General features: G+C 44.6%; 1 protein-coding gene across 6 annotated transcripts in view; it reads left to right on the top strand.

Moving 5' to 3' along the window:
* The window catches only part of LOC110468659 (uncharacterized), a 199,837-nt gene that overhangs the window by 150,575 nt on the left and 23,536 nt on the right, over positions 1-25,726 (top strand). For 2 of the 6 annotated variants that reach the window (XR_014955976.1, XR_014955975.1), the window contains exons 10-12: positions 20,230-20,469; positions 24,412-24,554; positions 25,207-25,464. Coding sequence is in view for 1 of the 6 variants with exons in the window: in XM_085581588.1 (XP_085437714.1) it covers positions 20,230-20,469; positions 24,412-24,535 (364 nt within the window). In the remaining 5 variants the exon portion in view is untranslated. Of the gene's footprint in view, positions 1-20,229; positions 24,555-25,206; positions 25,465-25,726 lie in introns of all 6 variants that reach the window. The other 4 variants (XR_014955978.1, XR_014955977.1, XR_014955979.1 and 1 more) reach the window with 4 other exon arrangements.

Below are 25,726 nucleotides of genomic sequence, written 5' to 3'. Positions count from 1 at the left end.
GGTTGCTTATATCTGCTTAAATCTGGCAAGAGTAACAAATGAAATACAAATGATAGATACATAATGCTAGCTTCCTTCTACACCACAGGCCAGGATTTTGTGAATTATCCCCAGATTTCAGTACCTCCCCTCCAGCTTCTGTTCTGTCTCTTACAATAAAGATTTGCTTGCCAATTTCTTTGAACAAGGGAACCAAGCCAAGCTAGTCCTGGAAGGGGTTGTTCTGTGTTTGTTGTGCTACGTTTTGGGAAGCCCTTTTTTGATATGTGCCAATGTACTTTGTCCCCCTTAAGTCTCTTTATCCTTATTGTGGGGTCTCTGTTGTTTAGCTGACGTCTTGAGAAACCCTCTCAGAAAACCTGGGGCAGTTCAGGGTGGAAGTGGGAAGGATGCTTTGTCAGCTCCTCACAGACAAAGGACTCTGTGTAAAGCTGAAGTGTCTTGTAGCTACTGTGCAGTTGTGTTGTCCTCTGAAGCAACAGGTATTGGTCATGGATGGCAAGAGGAGAGCAGATTACATGGATCCAATGAACTCATCTGGTATGGCAGGCTTTAAGCAGTTTGAAGCCTACAAGGGCATTTCTATTTCCAAACCACAAATTATTTCCAGAAACTGGGAAACAAGAGGAGGGAAACAAGAGGAAGGAAAGCTTGCACATGGCAAGCTGAACAGAGAAGAAAAATCCTTTGCAATGAAGTCATTGGACAGAAAGTAAACTGCCCACAAGCCTTTTTACCAGAAGAGTTTGGATCAAGAGTCCAGTGAATAGGAGAATTATATGTAACATGCAGTATATGAACTGTCTGGACAATAAAGAACTATTGTCCATGGATTGGTCTCAAAGCTTCCACTGAAGCCTTTAATGCATGAGTCAGTCCCAGAGAAGATTGGTATATATTACCAGAGCTAGGTTAGAGGAAAGGTGGAACTTTTCACAGAAAATAGTTAACGCTTTGCTTAATCAGGCTTGCTAAACTTTGCTTAACTTGTGCAATGATTTCTGGCTCCTCCATATGGCCTTCACCTTTGAGTGCTATTGATTAACTAATACCTAGTTTACCATACTATCTGAGTTCCTCTTAAACACCTTTCTCTGCTTTATTCAATGAAGTTTGTTATTTTAACCCTTTGACTGGAATTTACTCACCCAGTAGGTGGCTGGTACCTCTTCTGAAAAGCTTTGTGTTAAGCAAGTGAGTGAGAGAGACTGAAGATCCTGTCAATGAAAGCCAAACTCTTTTGAACTGTTTAGGCTCTGAATTCTTTGTGTTATGGTAGGATCTAGTAGGAATTCTTCAGCTAGGAGTGGGGGGGTCTGCTCTGAGACACAGGACCAGCACAAAACAAGAAGGCTACTCCTTCTCTAAAGAAGTGCAGCCTGAATAGAAAACACAAAGAATGGGAGAAAAACTAGAGAAACAAAGGAAAGATATTACTTGGCCAAGATTGAACAGTAAATCAGTGGCAAAACTTCGAAGAGTTCCCTTGAGTCCTAATCTGGTGACCTTTCCAGTGGGGCAGGCTGCCTCTGGCTTTTCACTGAAGTGTGCAAAGCGTTGGCTTTTGGTTTGCAAATAGATTAAAGCATACAGCACCTTATGCCAAAATACTTGAGCACAAAGTTAACATTGCCTAATGGTGTCTCGTATTGTTCCAGAATGCATAGAGGATTAATCCTCAGCACAATGTGAAAAATTAATGCAAATTTAAACTTCTGAAAAGAAGGAAATATTGGTACACTGTCAAAATAATCTTAACTCTTCCCTCTTTGAGAATTGCTGCTATATTTGCTTGTACAGACCAAATCTCAGGGAAAATTCAAGAAACAAGGCACATGAAGGCATCCAGTACAGATTAATATTGTCTTTGTCAAATTCCATAATGAGAGATGGAACAGGTAGCAGAGAGTTCTCTTAAATTTCTTCATAGCCACTTCCTTTAAGTTCACAGACTTTAAAGCCAAGAAGACCTCCCTAGAATGTCTGAAATTATCTATAACAACTTTCAGACTCCTTTTAATTCCTCTGTATTGAGCCAAATGTACTGACATTGTCCACAACATCTTCAACAAAGGCAGGTCTTGAGTGCTGGAGTAGTTTCAGACAGAGAACCTATTGTCTGGGGGCCTTGGCTCAGGTCCTCCCCTGCACAGCCACCACAAGGTTGGCTGGCTAACCTTGGCATGCTCAGCTGAGAGGATGCATTTTGGGGTGTTGAGGCACACTGCTTTGGGAGTGCTTAGAATAGTCCACCTAAAACAGGAAACTGATGCTTGGTATTATCTATAGCAGAGCTGGGATTCCTCTAATACCTGGATGAATTTATTCTAGTGCCCCTTTTCCTTTTGGGGTAAAAGGGGTCTAGCAGTGACGCAAATAGGTTACAATTTAGAAAATGGTGTGGCTCTTCAGGCTTTACGGTCCCTCCCATCTATGAGCAAGGTGCTAACAGCTCAACTTCCTACATCAAGGGCAAATAAATAAATTTACTTAGTCAGGATGCTTTGCCATAGAGGGAAAGGGCTAGTAGGGGTCTGTAGATCCAGAAGCACCTGCAGAGATGCTGTCGGTATATGGCTGCAGGGGACCTGGTGCTGGTTGGGTGGCCAGTGAGGGACTGGGTGTGGGACTCCCAAATCACCCTTGGACCTTGCTAAAAGCACTGAAGCCCCATATATGCTTCAGCTCCTCACTTAGCAACACTTCTCCCTTTGCCTATCTTAATTATTCAGTTTATAAGCAATTTGGGCAGAATGTGGGGCTCACTCCATATGCTCTGGGTGTTACATTTAAGTGTAAGATGCTCAAGTCTGCTATGCTGTGTATATAAACCCTGGATTTACTAAGCTGGGAGGAAGAAAAATCCTCTTTTCTCATCTGCAGCACACCAAACTCTTGTTACCCTGTAAGTAAGAGCTGGGTAGGGAAAGCTCAGGTTCTTGTGCCATTTAATCACGTCTGATCTTACAGCCCAGTGAAATGTTTATGGGGGGCCATTTATTAGATGTCTTTTCCCTCTACGTGCTCAGGTGCTTTGAGGAACTTCCTGAATTTGCCCCTGTGCAATGTTCAGTTGAATCATTCCTCCAGACAAGTTTCAGCCCCAGATTAATAGCAACTTGAGTCCAAACATGATTCACTCTTTTGACTGGATGCTGAAAGTCTGGTATTCTCTTGCCTGGACAAGGGCAGCTGTTTGTATCTTTCTTAAAAAGAAGAAATAATGAGTAAGGGAAATGAAATAATGTACAATGAATTGCAGTCAGGAGTTATTTGTGTAATGAACAATGTCTTTGCAATGCTTCCATGACACTGGGACTAAAACCCAGACGCCAAAGGGAAAGTGGCTGAAAGGGGACTCCCATACAGCCTACCCATCTGGAGTGGTCCCATCTGGTCCTCATCCCTCACACCTCAGGATTTGTCAGTCATGACATGGTTTCATTTTCTCCATCCTGCAGTGATGCAACATCTCTGTGTCATGGTGGGAACTGAGGCACAGGCTAGATGAAATGTCTTGCCCAGTGGTTTGTGGGAGGCAGACTCCAAGTCATTTATAATGTTTTCTTCACTTCCACTGGGCACATTCTCCCAGTGACTTTTTTCTTTTTTTCTTTTTTCTTTAGGGTGGAAGGAGGTTCCCTTATGTACCCTGGCATCTCTAAGGGACACGGACACCCCTTTTGTTTGGTCTCTATACTGCTGTTTCCTAGAGGCTAAATATCTGTCCATGCCCTGTTCTTTACATTTGTCCCTGAATACCTGTTACCAGTTACTGTCACATCCAAAATACTGCACTGCTTGGACATTTGGTCTTATGTAATGTGGCATTCATGTTCTTATGAGAATTGGCCACTTCCCTGTTTTTCATTGTGGTCTCCACGGAGCAGGTAGCATGCAAAATGACCCCAGAAAATTTGGTGTCAGTGTCTCTCAGACGCTTTCTTTTCCATAGAGTCCTGCCTCCAGTGGAGTTGGCAGTCAACTGAGTTCTCTGCCACTCCCCCAGAAAGTTTTTACCAGGTATATATTTTGTGTTCAATAAAGAACTACTTTTCCCAGTAGTGTAACTAGGAGTTGTGCAAGCAAAACATGTCAGATTCTGGAATCCTGGTTCTTTTTAGTGGCCCAAGGAGCTGCTCCCATTGCAGAACCTGAACCTTCAAACCAGCCTGAAGAAGTCTTACCCTAATCATTGCTTTTGTTTGTGGGTGAGAAGGCACACGGATGCCTCCTGAGCAGTTGTCAAAAGGTGGGATAGGTGTATGGCACAGGAGAGGGCAGTAGAAAGGAGCAGAGCCACATTGAAGAGCCAAGGTGGTACAGTAATGGCCTTTTGACAGGGATGTGGCTTCCAGAATCTCTCTCTATTTCTGGCAGAAGATGTCAGGGCCAATGAATCCTGGAAGCTCTCAAGTACAAGTCTGGATATGTTCTGCCTCCATGTGCCAGCTCTGCTGAAGGAAAAATGACTGCCACACCACTGTCCCATCCCTCAGCAGCTATTTGGCAACCTCGCCCCTTCATAAACACAGCAGCTGGCTTGCCTGCTATCTGCTGACCCTTTTCTTTTCCTCAACCCTTATGCCCTGAATGGATCAATTTTTGGAATTTACGAAGAGTCAGATGTACAGCTGAGAATTGAACGTGGATGAAAAACTACTGGAAAAACAGGAGGGGGTTGCTGGAAAACAGCATTATTTATCCCCCATGGCCAGCATCAGGTCAAGTAGCACTTCTCCTGGCTCCCTTGAAGTCCTTTGAGCCCCTGCTGAATTTGATGCTTGCTCAAGGTCACCTGGCCACTTTTGGCTCCTGGCTCTGTGCCTCAGCCCCATAATGGGTGTGTTCTGCAGCATGATCAGCCAGGAAAGAAGGGGCAAACCACACAAACCTCACTCACTGGCACAAGTATTCTTGTTCACAGACCCTCTCTCCTTCCTTCATCAACAATCTTGGATCCACCAGTTTCTTTGACAATGTCCTTGGCTCCAAGCAGTTTCAGGGGCAAAGTCAGAATTTTATTTTGGTGCATCTCTCACCTTGAAAAGTGTTACAAAAACATGAAGTCACTGCTAGAAAGGGTTGGAAATTTAATTTCATTTTTTTTTCTGTCACAAAAGACAAATATATTCAAACTGAAATTATTTGTGGTAAATGGGATGGTTTTAACAAATTTTCCAGCTTATAAAACTGTTACAAGTCTTCTAAACAATTTTTTAAATTATTAGAAATTTAGAGGTTTTCTACATTGAAATAACATTTCATTTTAAAATATAATTTATAGTAGAAGAAAGATATTAAATAGCAAGAAAAAGTCCAAATCAAATATTTCAAAATTATTTTTATCTGTACCAATTTTTGTTTTGCCTTGCTTTGTTTTTGTTGGGTTTTTTTTTGGAGTTTTTTTTTTTACTATTTGCTCATGGTCTGTGAACAGTTCTGAGATTTCCTTCCAGTTTTCTTTCTGATGTGGAGAGGAACATCAACTGAAGTTTCAAAAACTTTTATAAGTAAGGGAAAGTCTTCCCTGCCAAGCTCTAGCTACAGCTTGGATATGTCTTAAAACTGACTGTCAAAAGCTGTGATCTGATTTTACCAGGAAGGGTTTTCTTATGTTGTGACACCCCTGTGTGACACCGAAGAGTGAGTAACAGGGAGCTATTCCTGACAGTTTCCACCTGCGTGAGCTCTTAAACTTTTCTAAAATAGAGTATATCATGTTTTGGAGATGGAGATGTGTTAAGATGCTTGGAGACAGCCAGAAGGATTTGTAAACAGAATTATGTGAGACAGGAGTCAATGAATAAGAATAATGACATGTAGGAAAGGATTGGGAAATAAGTTAGGGATGACTCAGTGTGAAGGTACACAGCAAACAATCACCCATCACTGACAGAAAGTGCACAGGAGAGCTTTGAAGCAGAAGATTATCTCCAGTTGAGACTCCAGCTTCTAGAGGTTTGCAGCTCAGGGACTCCTTGAGCAAGGAGCTTCATCCCTTTGTTTAAAGGCACAGCTAAGGTATCTTGAAACACAGTGTGAATACAGTTAAAAATCTAGTAATTGTGACCTTTTCCAAGTTGAGTGGAACTGCTCACTGGAGCCAATGGAAAAGATCCTGCGGCATCTTTTTTGTTAGAGCATCTTTCATTTCCCCACATATCATTTATCCATGGTTTGATTTCTAGAACAATCATGACAGTCCTGTGTTTTTGACTTTTACTTTTGCCTGAAAAATATTTTTTTTTTTGTATAGTAAGCCTTCACCCTTTCTTCCAATGAAGTTTCAATTAAAAAAAAAAAAGTCAAACTGCAATTTAAATCTTTTATTCCACCATGGTTTTAGCCTTATCTCTCTCCCTAGCAGAGTAGTTAATTGGAGAGATGAGGCACTGGGGTGGCTTTGACCCTGAAGAACATCATCTACTCTTTCTTCTCCTGCACATAAATCTCAGTGGTGCACCTTGCCCTTTGCAGCACGATAAGACTGAGTGACCAGCACACACTCAGCAGAGAAGATGAGAAGGGTGTAAGTACAGATAGTTTCCAAATGACCCCAGAGAAGTGTACAAATTATGTTGCTAACAAACATACTCTACATGGCAGGGATCCAGGGCCCTGCAATTAGATGTGAATATTACAGTTGGCTTCAAAACACTATAGAAATAGGAAATTGCTGTATTTTTGGGAATTAGAGCATCTTTTTATTGGATGTGGGGAGAGCGGATTGGTGGCAGGCTCCTTGCATGTTTTTGTATTCCAGGCAGTTTGCCTGCTCGAGAGGGAGCTATTTATTGATCTCTGACTGTGAGGGTTAATAAATCTCTGTTCAGACTAGTTCAAACTCTGGCCAGGTCAGTCTGAGGCAGATAACTGCTTCTTAACCAGAGGCATTCTCTGAAGCTGCCTTGGTCTGGTCTGCAATAAGAAACCAGGGGTTTCTTGATCTTCCCTCAAGCCTCTAACATTCAGGTAGTTTGGATTTAATTCACATGGAGTTCTTCTTTTTTTTATTGCATGGTATTGAGGCAAACAGCATTTTTTCCCATCCCTTGACATATTCCATTATACATCCGTGCCACCTTCGGTGGGAGTGAGTGCTTGGCAGGCAGGCTGGTTTCATTACCCCATCTCCTCCCCTCGCCTCCTGAAGGACATCTTCACTAGGAATCTCTGTGTGTGGAAATCAGCTTATGCTCCACACAATATGTGAAAGCCCCCTGGAAGGATTTTATGAGAGGTCACACGCTCGAGCCTGCCTGTCACTGCCCACCCGGGGGTGGCCACCCCACCCCGCCGCCTCCCCGGGACTTGCCCTTTGATTCCTCACCCTGAGCAGCAAATGCCTCCGCTTCAATAGACCTAATTTCCAATTGTCTCCATGCTCTTTGGAAGTCTCTCTATCACACCCTGAACAAATATGCTTTTTTTTCCCCCCCTTTTTTATTTGTTCTTTTGAGCTCTCTGCTGAATAATCGGTTCTTTCCCCCACTTCCATGTTTCTGCTTTAATCAAGGACAGATTCTTGTGAAAATAGATTGGTCTTTCCACCCCCCAATATGTGTATGACTTTTTTTATAATAATTTCCTAGAACTGGTAGATTTGGCTGGCCCTCGGGTCTCTCCTGCTGTAGCAGGGTTAAAGGGAGAGCTGGGTGGCCTGTTTGCTTTCAACTTTAACTCTTTCATCATTTTCAGAGAAAACCTCTTCCCCTACCCCCCACCCCCCTTCCTTAAGAGGGTCAATCTCATGTGGTGTAGGAACCCACACTGAAACCTTGTCAGCAGCTTTGGGCTCAGGTAATGCCTCCTACCATCTGCCTTGAGCAGCTCTCAGCTATGGGTTGATACTGAGAGGTTCTGGATGTTGGATGCTTAGTGCCCTTTTCTCACTGGAAATGCCAGGTCTCAAGGAAGGGACCCTTTTCTTCAGGGCTATGAGAACACCTTGAAGTGTGGGAGCTCTTGATGTTGTTTCATAATTAAGGATATTGCGTTCCCTGGACTTCTCTATTTCCCTGGTCTCCCACTGGGTGTAGAAAGCACCAATTCTCACCTTCCTCAAGGGTTCTGGATGCCTGGCAAGGAACAGCAGGGCCAGATCAGTCTCACATCTAGAGGAAGGTGAACCTCACATTCAGAGGAAGGTGAACTTCTGCAAAACCTGAGGAGGGCACTAGAGAAATGCAGATATGTCAAGATGGGGACTCAGCCAGCCAGTGCATGTGGCTGCCATCTGCAGAGCCCACTGCCTCTTCTGCTAGGCTTTTCCTTGGAGGCTGAGGTGAAGAGGTGGGGGGAAAAGGGTTCTCAGACAATTTTTTATGTTGTGGAGCAGCTAAGGTCTTATCAACACTTTCCTCCCCATCTGATCTGTGATTACTGAGCCTTCACGTGTACACACTGGCTGTGTGTGCATATAAAAATATATGGCTGTATAATTAGAACCAGCCAAGAATATTTGGCTGAAATGGTGGTGAAGGAGGGGGGGAAATCAGGGAGTGTCCAAATATACCAATTCATTGGAGCCAGAACTCTTCATGGGAAGTGTCAGGTTTGATGAATTTCCCATTCAAAAAAAAAAAAAAAAAAAGAAAAAGAAAAAAGAAAAAAAAAAGAAGATTAAAAAAAAGAAGTTTTGACATATTTTAAACATTCTAATGCAACATTTTTAAACCATCACCTCCCAGCCTCATTTTTTTTTCCTACTTGCAGAAGTTTTCTGAATCAGGCAGATTAGGGATTTAAAGTGTGGCAAATGTCCTAAACACTAGGTAAAGAGCATCAGTCTCCTCTCCTTTTCACCAATAAAATCTTCCTTTTAAAACTGAAGCCGAAATGGTCCACAAGGATATGTCGACTTTAGCCAAATAGTATATCTGACTAGATGAGGTGACAGCCACCTCTATTTAGAATGTTTCCATTGTGTAGTTTAGTGACTCCTCCCCGCTACAAGATGCACCTACCATCCTACCCTATAGCAGCTTTTTGACCGAGTCCCTTAACTGCGCTGGTTTTTACTTCCTCTCCTCGTATGCCCGTATCTTTCCCTCTTCCCTGAAAGGCTCCCTGCTCCCTCACTAATGCTGCACAACCTCAGCCTTGCCACAGCAACAGGAGCTCAAGGGGATGGCAGCTCTGGCAAAGGCAGAGACACCATACATCAAGATGGTGTGTGAAACCACGCAGTTCAGAGAGGCTCTGAGGAGCTGGGACCCACCTATCAAGGATCTAAGCCATTATTAGAACCACATCCATCAGGGGAGCTGGCCTGAGGGCCACGTGCCCAGTACTTTTGCCCAGACTATTACTCATGCTCATCTAGGTAGAAAGTCCTTGCGCTGGAGCCCAGATCTTCAAAGGTTTGGTTTGAGCAGAGAATCAAATACCTAAATACCTCTGAGGATTGCAGCTTTAGTCACTACATCGACTTGCAGTTTTAAATCCACCCTGGAGAACTTGTAAATGCTTCTTTATAAGCCTTTCAAGCTGTACTCTGACCCCAGCTGGCTTTGTCCTGGTGGCATTGAGCACCTCAGCTCACATCCTTGCAGCAATCATGGCCACAGCTCTTCCCTTCCTCCAAGCCCTTGAGCAAAGCTGTCACCTGAGCCACTGTTTCAGTAGGTCACTGTGGGTTGGACTAAGCAGAGGTTAGCAGCTGAACAAAAAGGTAATGTAAATTTACAGGTCTGTTCGCATTTAAATAATACATAGATAGTCCTACATAGTTTATACATATTTATATCTACGTATTAATCTCTTGCTGTTCTTCCAATACCTTGAACTAGTTTAAAGTCAGGCTGAAGAGCTGGGGACAAAGGACCCATTCCCAGTGTTCTTCCCACAGTGCTCTCTTCTGAGTGACACCACTGTGGATGACAGCAGCTTGTCACTGTACCAACACCTGCATTTGGGAGCAGTGGGAGGGACACTCAGCATTTCTGTTTCCTTACTTGGCACATTGGAAAAGAATTACTCCTGTGGGTCACAGAGGAGCTGCCATCTGCAAGGTTTTCTGCACTTTCCTTGCCACCATCAGGTAGAAGCTCTAAAACTCCAGATGTAATTCAGCTTGAATATCTATTATTGTCCTTTTTTTTTCTTTTCTGTGCCATCCATGTCACCTTCAAAGGTGATCTTTTGCATTAGTTACAAAGGACAATCTTGTTAGATATGCTGATAAATAGCAGCAAAAAAATAATGCAAGCAAGAAATTATGAACTGTTAAAAGGGAATTACACTGTAAAGTATTCAAATCTTAATGGAATACTCATAAGTGTTGACAACCCTTCACAATCCTGGGGGTATTTGAGATCAAAGTTTTAATTTATCTATTTTATATTGTGGCAAACTCAAATCTAAACCCAGACAGAGGTCTGGGATTGATCTGGTACCATCTGAACTGAGAGCAAATCAAAGTGCTGCCATACTGGGAAGCATTCCCACGGGAGTACCTGACTGAACCCAGCAGAGCAGACTTTCCCCATGGATGTGCAGGAAATGGTGATGCTTCCAGGGGAGCCTGGCCACCAAACCTCTGCTGATCCCACAACCCAAATAAGCTCATAATTGCAATGCCAGCTAATTGTGTCTCCATACAGGAGCTGGACTCAATGATCCATGTGGATCCCATTCCCACTCAGAATATTCTGTCTTTCTGTGATACATTGCCCAAAACACCATCAGTCTCTGACCTACTTTTGTCTCCAACAAAACATTTTCTATTCTTATTTTTCCTGCTCTTTGCCCTGGTTTTCAGCTTGCTTTCCGTGCCATGACTCTGCATGTACATTCAAGGCTTATACAGCTGTTATTGATGTTTTCTTGTAAATATAGGTTTGGGCTGCAACCCACCCATTACATATTCAAAGGGTGCTTGATTGACAAGTCTCTCCAAATCAAGAGGAAAATCAGCTGCACGCTACTCTTTTATTTTCTTCTCCAGAGATCTGCTTGGACTCCCTCCTGTGCTGTGCCAATTCTCAGGCCTGCCTGCTCCCCACAGACATTTAGGGGACCTTTAAGGCTTCCCTGCATTGATTTTTACATCCCATGAGCTGTGGGAAGCAGAGGGCTGGCATTGCACCTTGCAGTGGGGGTGCGGGGGCTGCCCTGGAGCTCTCCTGTGAGATCCATGGTGGGGCTGTCTGTGCCAGGGGTGGTGCAGCCCTGCTGTTGGCATGCATGCCACCACACCAGAGAAAACACCGCAGCCAGCTCTGTCTCCAGAGCAGGAGAGCATCCCCTGAGCTAGCAGAGGCAGCAGCTCACATCTGTTCAGGTGGCCACACGAGCTGCACAGCCGTAACACTGCTGCTTCTCATTTATTCACCTGCCTTTTTTTTCTTTTTCCCCCTCCACCCTCTTGCAGACAGATTTCCCTCAGACAGGACCTCCCCGTGGCTGTTTCCACTTGTGTTGTTCCCTCTGCTGAGTTCTAGGCCCTGCACAGGGGTGGGCTGGGGGCTGAGTTTGCCCGAAGGGCATTGCTTTGTACCTACCAGATGTGCTGAATTTCTCACTCTGGCTCCCTCTGAGCAGCCCCCTGCTTCCCATTGACCTTGCTGCAATTTAGATTCTCATCCTTTTGCCAGTCCCTGCAGCTGATTTATTCTCCTGGTGTTTAATGTTGGATTTGCCTCTTTGGAGAAAGGTTATAACCACCTTGGAAATACTTGAAGAGCCGACCTTCTCTCTTTTTTGTTACTTTTTTTTCTCACTCCTTGAGAGCAAGCTCCTGTTATGGTATGTGGTAGCCTGCAGTTTCCCTGCTAGCAAATTCTCTGCTGGTCAGGTCTCTATGTGAGCATTTGCATTCTATCATTAAGCCTTTAGAGATCTTGCCAGCCACTGGTTTGGCATCCAGTCATTCTCAGCAGGACTGGTTGCCTGTATCCTGTCTTTAGCTAATGCTCTGTCAACCACAGGGGAAACTCAGCCAACAAGATCTCTATCAGCCTTTCAAGGACCAACCATTCTTCCATGTGGACTGAAGTCGTATGCTCTGGCCTGATCTATTTATTAAAGAGCTCTGCCAATCAGCAGACCTTGTCAAAAACAATGTTTCCCCTTATCCTCTCCCTCCTTCCTGGAAAATGTTGATGTGAGTGACAAAATGTTTGTTTTCATTGACTTATTCCATGGAAATTTACAGCTTCTGTTGGAAAATGAAAGATACTTTTTCAGCTGCTGAAGATCTTTCACTTTAAGGCTTTTCAGATTTCCAATAAAAGAAAAATAATTGAAAATTTTAAAGGAAAGGCACTAATCACTTGTTAATACATTTCAGATTTCACTGAATCTCAGCCTTCCAGCAAGACTGCTCTTTGCTTAGGTTGACCAGTGATTGAAGGGTTCTCCTATCACAGAGGTGCTCCTGCAGGATGTTGCTGAGGCTTGCTGTGGCACACATTGCCACCTCCTCTTCTGGGCAGTGTTGGCTACCTCTTACCACCTCCATTATTTTTCTGCATTGCTGGTTGGCTTCACACATGCAATAATGGTCTTTTTTCTTGATGGAGTCTGCTGACTGTCTGATCATCTTGATGGCTTTCAAGCATTGTTTCAGAAGAAGTGGTTTTTGTTTGGAAGACAGATGTAATTGTGTGGCTTAAATTCTTCTTTGTGTGGCAAAGATCTTGATCTTGTTACCATTTCTTTCTTCCTGTGTGGACTAGATGTAGTCATATAAGCTATAACCAGAGTCTTGTTCATTCCTCTGTGTTTGGGACACCATGTCTGAATGGAGGGGGAACTCTCTTAGACACTTCAGACCCAAGACAGGGGGTTTCCCTTCACTTATTCTTTAGATGTGTAGAAATCTGTGAAAAAACCAAGCAGTTCACACAGGTATCTTGCATTTTGATGACTACATGATCCTCTCTTGCTCATCTGAACACATCTGGTGCTGCCTTCCCCTCCCATCAGATATTTACCTACTGTTCACCTTCCAGGCCTAAACACACACATGGGATCATGTCTTTGTTTCTATCCAGGCCATGGGCTTCCTATTTTATGGACCAGAGAGTGAAGCATTGCATCACATCCATCTCATTAGGCTCTGCTCTGCTGTACAAGCATGAGGGAAGGTGGAGAGGGTTGACCAAATAAAGCCTGGAACTGCTCCATAAGTGAGATGTGCTCACAAAGCCACTGTGATCACCAGAATTAAGCTTTAAAGTACTCTGAGCAAATGCTGTATTAGCTGAGCTCTGAGAATTGCTGTGTATGCCTGTGGTGTGTGTGCATGCACATGTGTGTCTCAGACAGATGTTCTCAAGCTCACCCTCCCTGAGCTTGGCAGAGAGCTCTTTCCAGAAACTTGGGCTTGTGACTTCAATGCCTAGTTGATTCCTCTGAGCTGGCCTCCAGTTTGTCTGACACATATTGGCTGGCCATTTAAGCACAGCTGGATTGGTAACAGAAAGCTTTGGAAACCAAAGAGCCTTGCCCATCCTTGTTGGCTGGGGGAGATGAATCTCTCCCTCTTGCCTGCCCAGCTCTGGAGGTGCTGTCACTCCAACACCTCAGTTGTACCACGTAAAAAATCATCAAACAGATGGTAAGGCAAACACAGGAAGAGAGGGTTTTCCTTTGGAGAATGCAGCTCCGTCTAAACTCCAAATATCTTAAAATACTTTCAGTATGAAAAGTGCTATTTTTAAAATCTTGAAACAACTTTTAAAAATGTGATGTAATAGGTTATATGAAATATAGAGTAAGTCCAACTAGTCTTGTCCAGATTAAAAGAAAAAGGTTTGTTTATTTTTATCATAGAGAATTTAGTCGTATTTGTGTTTTATCCTAGCTTTGAAGAGAAAACTTTTCTCATCTTGAATGAGTCCAAATTACAGTACCCCAATTCTCTTTTGTGAAACAAATTACTTTTGTGAAACAAATCACCAGTTCATAGTGAAACTTAATGGGAAGAGTTTTCTTTAGGATCAAACCATATTTATGCTGCACAGCTGAATAATTCAGTTGGAGTTCTCTTACAGATACCTCAGTCCCTCACCTGGAAAACAGGAAAAGCCCCATGTAGCTGATGTGACCGATCATAAAACATGCACATTGAATCAAGCATGATAGCAATGAGGAAAAAGAATGACCCTGTGGGTACAGCAGTGGTCTCAGACATGAGATCCGGGTTCCCTGTTCCCTGCAAGCGGTCCCTGTGGCCATGGCCCCATCACCTGAGATCACCCTTGTTAGATAGCAGTTATGGCTTTGGCAGTGCTCTCAGGGTGCCATTAGGACCGATCGAGTGCGCCGTGTGCGCAAAGCCCCAGCCCGATGACGAAGGTGGCCCGAGGTGACGGAGGTAACTTGGTGCTAGGTATCAGCTCCTTGGTTATAAGGAAACGTGCAAACCTTTTTCCTCTTGGCTTCTATTGCTTTTCATTTTCCTCTCAGCTCCTTGAGGGGAGCCAGAAAAATGACATCGTTAGAAGTCTGCTGGGAGCTCACCAGTTGAGGGGCTGGTGGCACACAAGACCTGACAGACTTAGGAGTGAATAGGAGCAAACCCAGCAAGGGTTAGGTGAGGCCAGCGAGCTTTATTTTTGAAGCGGCACAGAGAGAGAGAGGGAAGAAAGGAAGGAGGAAACAGCTGTAAGGACATTTTTGTTGCTGACTGGTCCAAAGGAATGTGTATAAACAGCTTTAGATGTATTTTCCTGAGCATGCTAAGTGTATTTACTCCCTGCTCTAATTGGTCCTGCCTGAAGTTAGCCAGGACTAAGAGTTCCCATGGGAAGTACGCCTCACTGACTAAAGGCTCTGCAGACCGACTGGTGTTCACAGTGCAACCTGTGTTTGTGATGGCTCCTGAGCTCTCCTTTCTCACAGCCTCCTGCTGCAGTGCCCAGGGCCAGTGCAGATTTGGCCCTGCTCAAGGGTGCACAGGCCAGGTGGCTTTACTGCAGGGCAGCAGCAGGGCCTGGCTGGCACCAGGGCTGGGGCTGGCAGCACAGGAATAAAGGGCTGCCTCTCCCTCCCGGGAAGGCCGGTCCACATGGCTGAGGCAAAGGATGCTTGAATTTATTCCATGAGGTGGCTGCAGCTCAATTCTTCACTCAGTTCAAGCAGGTTGCAGGCACAGGCTCCGTGAGCAGGAAGGTTTTCCCGGTGTGTGCATTGCCATGCAGGCACCAACAACTAAAGGCATTATTGCACGTTCAAATGCCCCTGGATGCACACAAAGTGTTTGTTTCCAGTAAAACCCAGATGGGCACTTTTTCTGAAGAAAGTGCAAGCAGTCAGCAAAAAGGGGGGGAAGCATAAACCAGTTTCTTGTTGCAAAATGTCGTTTTGATGGAACTGACATTTTTAGCAAAGCCAGTATAAATTTCAATGTTTTGTTTTGTTTGTTTTAAAAAAACAAACACAGAAAATGTCCAAATATGTAATATTGACATTTTCAGAACCAAATGTTTTCCTATTCCATCCCAGCACAGTTCTTAAAATTTGAGTTAACTTTTTCTTAAAAATACTACAAAGAGACCAAGAGGAAAAGAAGGTTTAAATTCTTCTGAAGTATGTGGGCTTTCCACAAATATTATCTTTTCATTCTGACTCAACACTTGAGCCCATCCATCAAAGTGAAAATGAGATGCCCTCTTTTGGGAAATGCATATTTTACTTCACTATCTAAGCCAATTAGTTGTGAAAATGTTTCCAAAGAGCCCTGCCCACAACTGGTGATCTTTTGGGCTGCTGGCATCCTCCAGCCAGCAGACACCTGTAAAATGCATCCTTGGCAGGGTACCAGCACAACTGCCCTTCCTATGCAGTTGTTCCCTCAAGGCAGAAGCAGGTTACAACCTAGGCTATCACCTTGTTCAAAAGAAAGATAAACCAAAAATCTCATCCAGCTGCTGGATTTCTAAAAATTGCTTTCCCTGAAGGTGCTTGAGGGCAAGAGATGTTGAGGGAGAGAGATATTTGGGAAGTGGTGGGCACGGGGGCGGGGAGGTTCTGGGCGCAGAATGATACAAAAGTAGGATGTGGGAGCTGCCACTGCCTTGCTGGTTGCCAAGCCGTGGAGCCAGCAGAAGTTGTTGACAGGAAGGGAAGCACTGGTGTGGTTCTGACAGTTTTTTAAGCACTGTGTAAACACTGGTGATAAGGACTGATTATAACTGCACTTCTCCTTCATCCATTATATTGCTTTGGATCTACACAGAGAGCCCACAGTGAGTGAAAAACTGAGCAGTGGGTTTGAGTCTGACCTTGGATGCTGAGTTGGGCTTGGGATCTCCAGCACCATTTGTTTCATAAACATGCTGAGCTTCTGGTTTCCCTTTTCTTTCACTTCCACCTTTCCTTTAAAGCTCTCTTTCCTTCAGTGTTTCCTAAATCCTACCAGCCTCTGATGGGTTGGACACAGCTCTCAGGACCTGGCAGCAGAGCTAGTCACACCTGTCATTCAGAAGAAGATACTGCCTACAAATTTACTAGAACCGCTGAAGGGAACCAGTAGCAGAGGAGAGGTGGAAAAAATCAGCCCCAAGAAGACACCAGATTGCTCCCAGAAGGAAAGCTGACCTTGAGGGGGTGCGAGGTGTAAAGCACCAGCAACATGCAGTGTCATGCGTGACAGGAGTGTTCCAGAAGCATTTCCATTTCCAGGAGGTTTGCCAGTTTTTATCTCATGTAGAAGTTGATGTTCTGAGCCCCAAAGACCTCCTATTCAGTCCCTCATGCTGCCCATGGCCCAAAAATTCTCAGATTTTACACCTGGCTGGAGGGGTTATGAAAACCTGGAATAAGTCCAGTCTGCTTTTGATTTATTTTTCCTTGAGCTGTCTCTTTCCATGACTCTTCCTTTATCTTGCAATCCATCCCATGACATCTCTTTACCCCTTCTCCTGTGGCCCACACCAAAACTAACTCCACCCTTCCCTGAGTGTCCCAGTTAGGAAGCAAAGAGGTAACTATATGCCAGCTTGTACCTTCTTATCTAGTCACAGTGTGTTCCCCTAAGGGAATTTTTGGCCTGGGATTGTGTGTGTGTGTATGTGTGTGTTTTATATGCTTTATATTTATCACAGAAGGGATAGACAGTACATTATGTCTTCAGTCCAGGAGGTTACACACTAGATAAGAGACAGACAGATATACTACAACTGCTCCAGCCTGTGGAGTTGTGTTCCTGAGATAGCACTGGCAATGTAACAGGTAAACTGTTTCCAACCCCCCACATTTGGGCACTGGATTTTGTGTCAACAAATCCAGATCCAAGCAGAGATTTCAATGTTGATGTTCCCGCAGACAGAGAATAAAGTCCACAGTGTTTCCTCCATTTCTGCCACAACTGAACCTTCTCATAGGCATCAGTCTCTCATCACCCCCATCCCACCCACTCCTCCTCTGGCTTCATTCTCACCCCTTCTGTCCATCTCCAGTCTGGGAGTGTTATGTGGTTCAGTGATCCCGTTGCGCTCCTCCAAGAAAACATCCAGATTCAAAAGAAAATAGGGGGTGTATGTGTTTAGGCAACAATGGTGTCAACAACCTCATAGTATCACCTGTTAACCAAAGCTGGGAAAGTAAATTTAAAAAAAAAAAAAAGGTATTTTGGTATTACAAGCTAGAATCAGAGATGGTTTATCTGTGCCTACTTCTTGCATCTTTTTTGAAACCATCCTACAGTTATCACCCTAAAAGAGCAATCCCTTTTTATTCTGTTGTTTCAATAACAGTGTCCTTGCCACTGAGCCACAGCTGTGGCAGGCTCCAGTGGGCATCCAGGGTTTGATTCTCAAGCACCATCACTCCTCACAAAGCTCAGAGGCACACAAGCACTTCCACAAAGGCATTCAGCAAGGGAGGTGTTGCAGAGCCTTTGAGTCATCCCACAAAATCCTGCCCTCCTTCACCTCTCCCCCAAAGCCTTTGTCTTATGCTGTGAAGGTTAACAGCATGCTGCAGCATCACGGTGCTCCTTTGGGGATGGGGATGCTGGGTTTATTTTCTCAGGAGAAACAGATAAAGGTGGCACCAGCTACTACCCAACACGAAAGCTAAATTAGTAAATTTATTGTTCTTTCAAACCTGAGGGACGTGACAGGAACTGTTTTGGATTTTGATCCAAAGCTTAGCAAAGCTGTGACCTTTGTATCAGCCTGACAATGAGCAATTGAGGCCGTGCTGCCCCAGCATCCATCAAATGCAATGATTTAGTGGCTTGACTGGCATTGCAGAGATAACAGTCACTGTAACTAAACATTGTCACAAGATGGATGTCTCCCACTTAGAAAATATTGTCTTAACTTAGGCTTTAGTTTCTGGGTGTTTCTGTGAGGGTCTCATCCCAGCGTCTGCATCCTTTACAAACATTATGCAGACTTTAATGAATGTATCTTTGTGGCTTACCTGTGAGATAAGAGCAAACCATCATCCTAATTTCAGAGGGAGGGAAATAAGGCAGCAAGAGATCATCAGAAGTGTAGCCACTCCTTGTGTTACCTAGCAAGAACTATATAAATTTCAACTTTCCTGATTAGCTTTTTTGTTGCTCTTTATGCATATTCAGCATAGCTCTGGCTGGCCCCAGCTCCAGTCCAAAAGGCTGACAACCTTCACACATGCAATCCCTCAAGTCTTGCACTTGGCAACTTGAAATGAGACATATGCAACACACATCTCAAAGCTCTAACTCCCTAACCTGTGAGGGCTTGACATTGCCTTTTTGGTGTCCTGATGCTTCTGTTCATGCCACAGATATTCAGTATACACTTAAGTTTAAAGTAAAGCTGACATCACCCCTGCAGTGTTATTTTCAAAGACTCCTGTGGTAAGGCTAATTAGGCCATTAACAGTATCTTACGAGATTTATAATCACTGGCTATATCAAAGGAATATATCAAACAAATATCAGATTAAGTTGTACCTACGTCTCCCTCACCTTCCACAAAACTCCACACTGATTGTTCCAATGCTACTCATGCAACTGCAGGGCAGTGTGTTTTCTCAAGGTTTGATGAGGAAAACCAGAGCTGCTGGAGCCCAAGTCAGCAAAATCCATGTAATTCTTGCAGCCTTCTGCATCTGCATGTGTCCTCAGCCTCAGCCATCTGCTGGGAGTTTGCAGGTGGAGGAGATGGGGCAGGAGGATGGTCCCTGCCCCATCACACTGCTGGGTCCAGTTGAACTTCTCTGCAATAGCTACACTTCTGCTTGAGCCCTTTAGCAGCTTCTCACCTTCACCTCCAGGAGATGTGAGCAGAAGGGACAGATTTGTTTTTGATTTTTCCTTCCTACCAAAGCCCCCCTTTCTGATTCAGATTTTGGCATAGTTTTTCACTGGCTGATGATCAGCTTGGACACCAGAACAATTTCAAGGTACAAATGAGATTTTGAGCAATTACTTCTGCTACTCTAAATGCCTAGCAGCTAGTCATAAGCTTCTTCCAGGTCCCCCAACCTCCCAAAGACCCTCCTCACCCACTGTGGGGTTCCCTGTTGCCAGCTCTCACTGTAGGGCAGGGCTTTGCTGGGGCAGCCCTGCAGAGCTGGCGAGCCCACAGCCCAGGTAAACCTTTCTCCTCCAGCACTTTACAGCTCTGAGACTGTTAAAGCTCCTGAGGCTGAGCATCTCACAGTGGTTTTGGGAACAGGTTATTCTGCCAGCCTCTGGCTTGCTTTTATATTTCCAGGTTTCCCAGCTGCTCTGCATGGGCATTAGGAAGGCTGGGGTCTGCTTCTTCCAGTGTGCGTGGTGGGACTGGGTCCCTGCTGTGCCACACAAGCAATAATTTATTGCTCTCCTGGGTGAGGAGAGGCTGGCTGTTTGCCTGGGCAGTGGGGCTGGGACCCAGTGGGTGCTCTTGCCAGCCAGGGTGTCAGACAGGGTAGCAGAAATGCTTTCGTTCCAGCTAAGTGGTGTTGGAAAAGTGTTTTCTTTTCATCCTCTTTCTAATTTTGGGCTCTGAACTCAGTGCCCAAAGCACACATACACCCAAGTCTAAACTCCAGCAGGCCAAGATACATGTGTCATTATGGGGACTGTACAAACAGGAGCAGGATGTGAGGGAAGGATCCAAACAATGGTGTCTCCCTTCTTTCTGCCCAATGTTTATTGTGATTTTCATGTGTCTGTCCCTGGCTACCCTCAGGCATGTCCATGGCAAGTAGGGTTGAGCTGCACCTTCCCTGTTTAAGCCAGACCTCCTCTGTCCACTCCATTTGACTGTTTTTCCCCCTTTAAAATTCATTTTTCAGATTTTCCATGATGGAAGACAACACAGGGAGCATCACTGTGTCTGCAACACAGCCCACTCCTGCCTGTTTCCAGGCTAAAGTCACTATATCTCCCATCATCTGTGCAGCACCAAAAGAGGACCAGAAACACAAAAACAGGACCAGAGACCTACATGGGGACGAGATGAGGAAACAGCCTACCCATCCACAAACACAGCCATCTCTGACTGAAGGATGTGGCCCAGGACAGGATGCAACCAGGCAAGTAAAAAGACAACAACTCATGAATATTTTGCACACAGACCCAAAGACATTTTTGAGTTCTAATGGAAAATAATAGTTGATACTTTGGAAGTTTGTAATAATGCATTTTATCTATGTGATTTTTTTTCTGGAAGACAGGCAATGATATCATATTATTGATGGTATTCTTTGTACTCTGCCCAATGTCCTTATTTGCACCATTTTCCATCTCTTATCCCAATCACTCATGAATTGGTCATTCATTCAGCCACATAGTTAAATGGACAAGAATACAGATCAGTTGGACCTTGAAAATCAAGGGGTTTGTATTTAATATATTTTCACCTGTGAAGCAAGACAGTGATATTAGCTGAAAGGGGATGCTCCCACAGTGAGTTTCCTCTCTCACACTTCCCCAGAGAAGAGATCCTACCCACCATATTTCACCACGTTGTGTGTCTGCAGAGGCACTGGGTATTGAACAGAAGCTGTACTTGGAGCAGTGCACAAAATATTATATTCAGCACACTAAAAAAAAAAAAAAAAAAAAAAAAAGGAAATTAAATCATCATGTCCTGAGAAGTTCCCTAAACATTCCTAAAATAGACTTTTTTCATCATTTCGGGTCTTGTGCAGAACCCTGGTTGATGAGATCTGGGAATCTGCAGTTAATTTGCTCATTAGGAGGTGTTTTTACAACAGCTTTCAACACTCACAAGTTTTGTGTTCTTTCTAAAACACTCACTAAATTTCCAATAGATAACTGCATGAGGAGATGAATGCTCTCTTGATCCCATTGATCCCCTAAAATCAGCACTAAATCCAGACTCCCCCATGGTTTCCTTTTGTCAGTATGGTACCCAGGAAAGAATCAAACACGTTCATATCCCCAGATATGCCAGGACTGGAAGGTCCTGGGTTCAGAACGGACCTGACGGAGCTTTCACCTGTGTATCCCAGGAATGCATCCACTGCCTCTGCCAGCCTGCACGTGTGCCAGCAGTGAGCCCTGGGCCGTGACGTACAGGGAGCAGCAATGTACTCCCAGCAATGGCTGGGAGTGTGCTGGGGAATGCCAAGGATGCCACAACAGGAAACACGGAGACATAACATGTCCAAGTGGGGTAACTGAGGCAGACGGAGCAGGAATGCGATTACATGACCCCCGCGGGATTTGGCTGAGACGCCGGGGCGTGCTGAGCTCATTCCTCCGTCAGAGGGAGGAAGAGAGAGGAGCAGGTCTTTCTGTTTGTGTTTTATCAGCTAGAGCAAAAAGGCATCAGTAAACATTGTGGTTTGGGGAAAGACGGATTCCAGCACATTCCCCAGTTCCCGCTCTGTGTCCCAAAGTACAGCGAGAGCAAGTGAAAGTTTCCACTGGTGTAGGAGAGGGAGCCACCTGCCAAGGCTTGCCTGGAAGCCAGCAGATGCCAGGGGGTCAGGTTAATTCAGTGTGCAGGCTACAGGGCCTTTTTATGAGCTCATTCTTCAATGTGATCAGGAGGTTTCCTTTGAAAGAGTTTCAGGTTTTTAACTTGAAAATACCACTTTCTCCAAAATAAAACTGGGGGTGGGGGGTGGGGAAAGAGTTTCTGTGTCAGCTAATGCAAATAGTCCCTTGTCTGTGGTTTCAGCTCTGGGGAGTCCTGCACCAAAAATATTTTAGGTCCAGTAACAGTATTATGAATATAGAGAACGTGGAGTTAAAAGACCCTGAGACCCTATTAATAAATCATCTGAGTGTTCTTTTCTAGGTTTTGCAGGTATCTTAAGTGTTTTATGTGAAGCTCCGAGAAAACAGAACTACCAGTCCATCTGTGTAACATGGCTTGCTCATTCTTCTTCATTCTCAGCACAGTTTGGGATTATTCCTATCAGCCCCTTTGCATTTTATGCACAACTTCTCAAGTTCCATCACTTCATTAGGAAACAACCATGTCCAGCAGCTCTGGCAAGAGTAGCAGCAGATCTGAGGTGCTCACAGAAAAGCTGGGAACAAAATTTTCAAAAGTTTGGAAAACAGTTCTCATAGCAACTAGTTTGGGCCAGTACCTGAAGCATCCCTCATGGCAGATCAGAATCAATAAAGGGGACCTCATCTAAACTACTTTGCCTCCCAGATATATTTCCTTTGAATGATTCCTGCTTTTCCCAGGTTGAACACCGCTTATAGGTTAAATCAAGGTAGCTTTTTTTCTCCTATCTGGCAATACTGCAAGTCTCACATGGGCAAGAAGTGAGATTTCTTTCAGTCTTCTATGCAATCAGAAGTCAGGAGGTTTATTTTAGTTTCTAAACTATATGGACCATATCAGAGCTCTGAACTCTGCTGGAATTTTTGAAATGGTTGATTTTGGGTTTCAGTTCACATTGGAAAGGAGGATTTAGGTGACTCTTGGTGCATTTGGTGCATTCATATTCCTGTGCTTGTCCTTCCTGGTTTTAAACTGTCACCTGCCAAAAACATGCTGAGGTCAGGATTCAGCTGGTGGCCTGGCTGGTGGGAGAAGCAAAAAGTGGCCTGAACTTCCCTCTTTTAGCTTAGCCTGAGCTTGGGAGTGCTGACTTTACTGAAAACTTGTTTTTATCAGTCTTCAAAGCTGCTTGCTTGTTACTCAAGGGGCAGAGAGGCAGTAGACTCCACTTGTTAAAGTCACTTCTCTGACCACAGACTTTGACCCCTCCCCAAAATGCTAATTTCTAGTGCCAACCCAAAAAGGGTTGCTCAGCCCCTCTTCCCCTATCGTTACTCCTGCTCTTTGACAAATGTAGATATTGTAACTTTTTTTTAATCAATATATTCAACAGTCTCTCTTGTTATGTAACTATCAATACACATACAATACAGAAACATCTCGAAGTACCTTATTTATTTTTGTTTTACTAACAGGCTGACATTCCTAAACAGATGGCTGAAGAACAAACCCGGGCTCCAGGCTTTAGTGCTGAGTTTTACTGTATGGACCCTGGGATGTTTCTGAGATGGTTTCTTTGAGAAATGAGGGAAGTCCCAGGGGTGGCTCTGCTGTGAGCAATTCTGCTGGCTGTCCTCCTTCCTGTGCAGCCACACCCATGCAGCCAAAGGATCAGCCAGGAGTATTGTGAGTCCTTTTCCCAGGAGGGACTGACCCAGGTGGAGGTAAAGGATGGCAGGAGAAGCTGTAATGTGCCTCTGTCCCCAGTAGCCCTCAGCTGGGTTCAGCTATGCAGCTGGATGTGCATGACAGTAGTCTGAAATATCTCTTTCTGCTGACAGCTGAAGCTGATGATGCACTGGGCCAGACATTGCCTTTGCCCAAGCACCAGTCAGTTTGCCCAAGATCTAAGGCAGTCTTGGGGCCAGGCTGAGAGAATAGGCGGGGCAGTGCCCAGCTGTGCAGCCCTTCAGCAGAGAGCCAGCATTTACCACCCTGACCACAGCTGTGCTCCTGCACACAATAGCCAAGAAAACCTGCAAGAACCATAGGCTTGAAACATGCCCATGGGGAAGATGATTCTCCTCTGGCTCATTAACTCATGAAAAGACTTTAACCAGGGCCAGCTTGCAAAAAAAAACCCAACCCAAGCTCAATAAGACAGAGACAAGAAGACAGCTGGTTAGCTATAACTAGTGTGTTTAGCTACTTCCCTAACCACTGTCCACCCTTATTAATGGTTAAACACTCTCTGTGTCATTGTTTGCTGTTTCTGGCCAATTAAAACTCTTTCAAGTGGGAGGAAGAGCGAAGCATGGAGGAAAAGCAACACCAAAGGCCTGCTTGTATTTTACAAGACACCCAATTAAATAGCACCTCAGGTTACCTGTAAGTGTCACTCGCTTTCCTGTTAGAGGACATTTATTAGAATTCAGAAATGCATGAATGAGCAGAGTTCTTAACCTTGCCTTGAGATTGGTGAATGAGTATTGTGCCTAACTCCCATCCTTCATACTTACATGTTATCTTTCCCTTATCTCCACAGTGTCAGAGAGCTTCAGTTTTCTGCTTATGTATCTCCATGGTGTCCTGAGGACTTCTTAAAAGAACAAGATCTGACTAACTTGTCCAGAGTCATACAAGAAACTGGCGGCAGCACAGAGGATTGATGATTTGTTGGCACAGCAGGTGGGCGACCATGAAGTCCTTCTAGAGCACCTCAAATGTCACAGCAGCCCTTTGGCCTTGGGCCCCTGCCCTTCCTGCATGGGAGGGGTTGAAGCTGTGCTGGCCTCACGCCCTCCTGGGTGCCCTGTGGCTGCCCATGCATGGCACAGCCGGAGTCATGGGGGCTTTCCCTGGCCATGGGGCTAAGGCATGGGGCTAACTCATACCCCTGCTCAACCACTGGTGTCTTGGTCCTTCACTGAACTGACACTGCTGAGTGGCAGATCTGCTAAAGCACATATTTTTCCCCTTGCAATCAGATGTTCAGTAAGGATTAAACGGAATGTACTACCTTAAATTTCTTACTTCCTCACTTCCTACTCCTGCCCAGTGGCCATGACATTGTGTTTGAACCAGGCTTGAACCTCCTCTGGCAGATGGAGACCCATAACCAGCCTTTGCCTCAGACTTGAACCAAACTTAACTTGACTCTTCAATTGATTTTGAAAAGTTCTTTCAACATTTTTTTCAACTTTCACATTCCTTTGCCCTCTTTGGGATTTGACTGGAGGTAGAGGCACCAAAATACCCTGAGGAATGCTGTCTTACATTAATTTCTGACCCTGCTGATTAACCAGTCCTTCTGATCCTGGTTAGCTCTGCTCATTTACAGGCCAAAAACCCACTTGGGCAAGGTTCAAACAAACATCCAGGCCAGCAGCTTCAAGTGCTCTCATTCACAAGCGATCAGTCAGAAATCTCTCTGCTGAGTTTGGTGGCACCAACATCAAAGGTACAGCACTTTTCATTGCATGACCACACTGACGTCACCACTGCAAAGCCTGATGGAGGATGGAATGAGCAGATCCTGCCAGTTTTCACTGCCTGGATTTGGCAGCACACAGAGCTTTTGTGATGAGCTCCACTGGAGGTGAGGTGATGTTGGACAGCTGTGACAACCCCTCTGTTAGATGTGGCACTCAATAACCTGACCTCAGGGACAACACTTAGACTTTCTAGGAGTCCATTACTAAACTGTCAAGCTACGTAAATAGCTCTGTGACTTCTGTTTTTTGTGGGGTTTTTTGTTGCTGTTGTTTTTTGGTTTTGGTTTTTTTTTTTTTTTTGGGGGGGGGGTTGGTTTTTTTTTTTTCTGATATGAGTACTCTTCTATGCAAAGACATCCAATATTT

Source organism: Lonchura striata, chromosome 5 (genome assembly GCF_050655825.1).
Source record: "Lonchura striata isolate lonStrDom1 chromosome 5, ASM5065582v1, whole genome shotgun sequence".
NCBI lineage: Eukaryota > Metazoa > Chordata > Aves > Passeriformes > Estrildidae > Lonchura > Lonchura striata.
The sequence above is the reverse complement of the archived record's forward strand: the minus strand, read 5'-3'. Positions and strand labels throughout refer to the sequence as shown.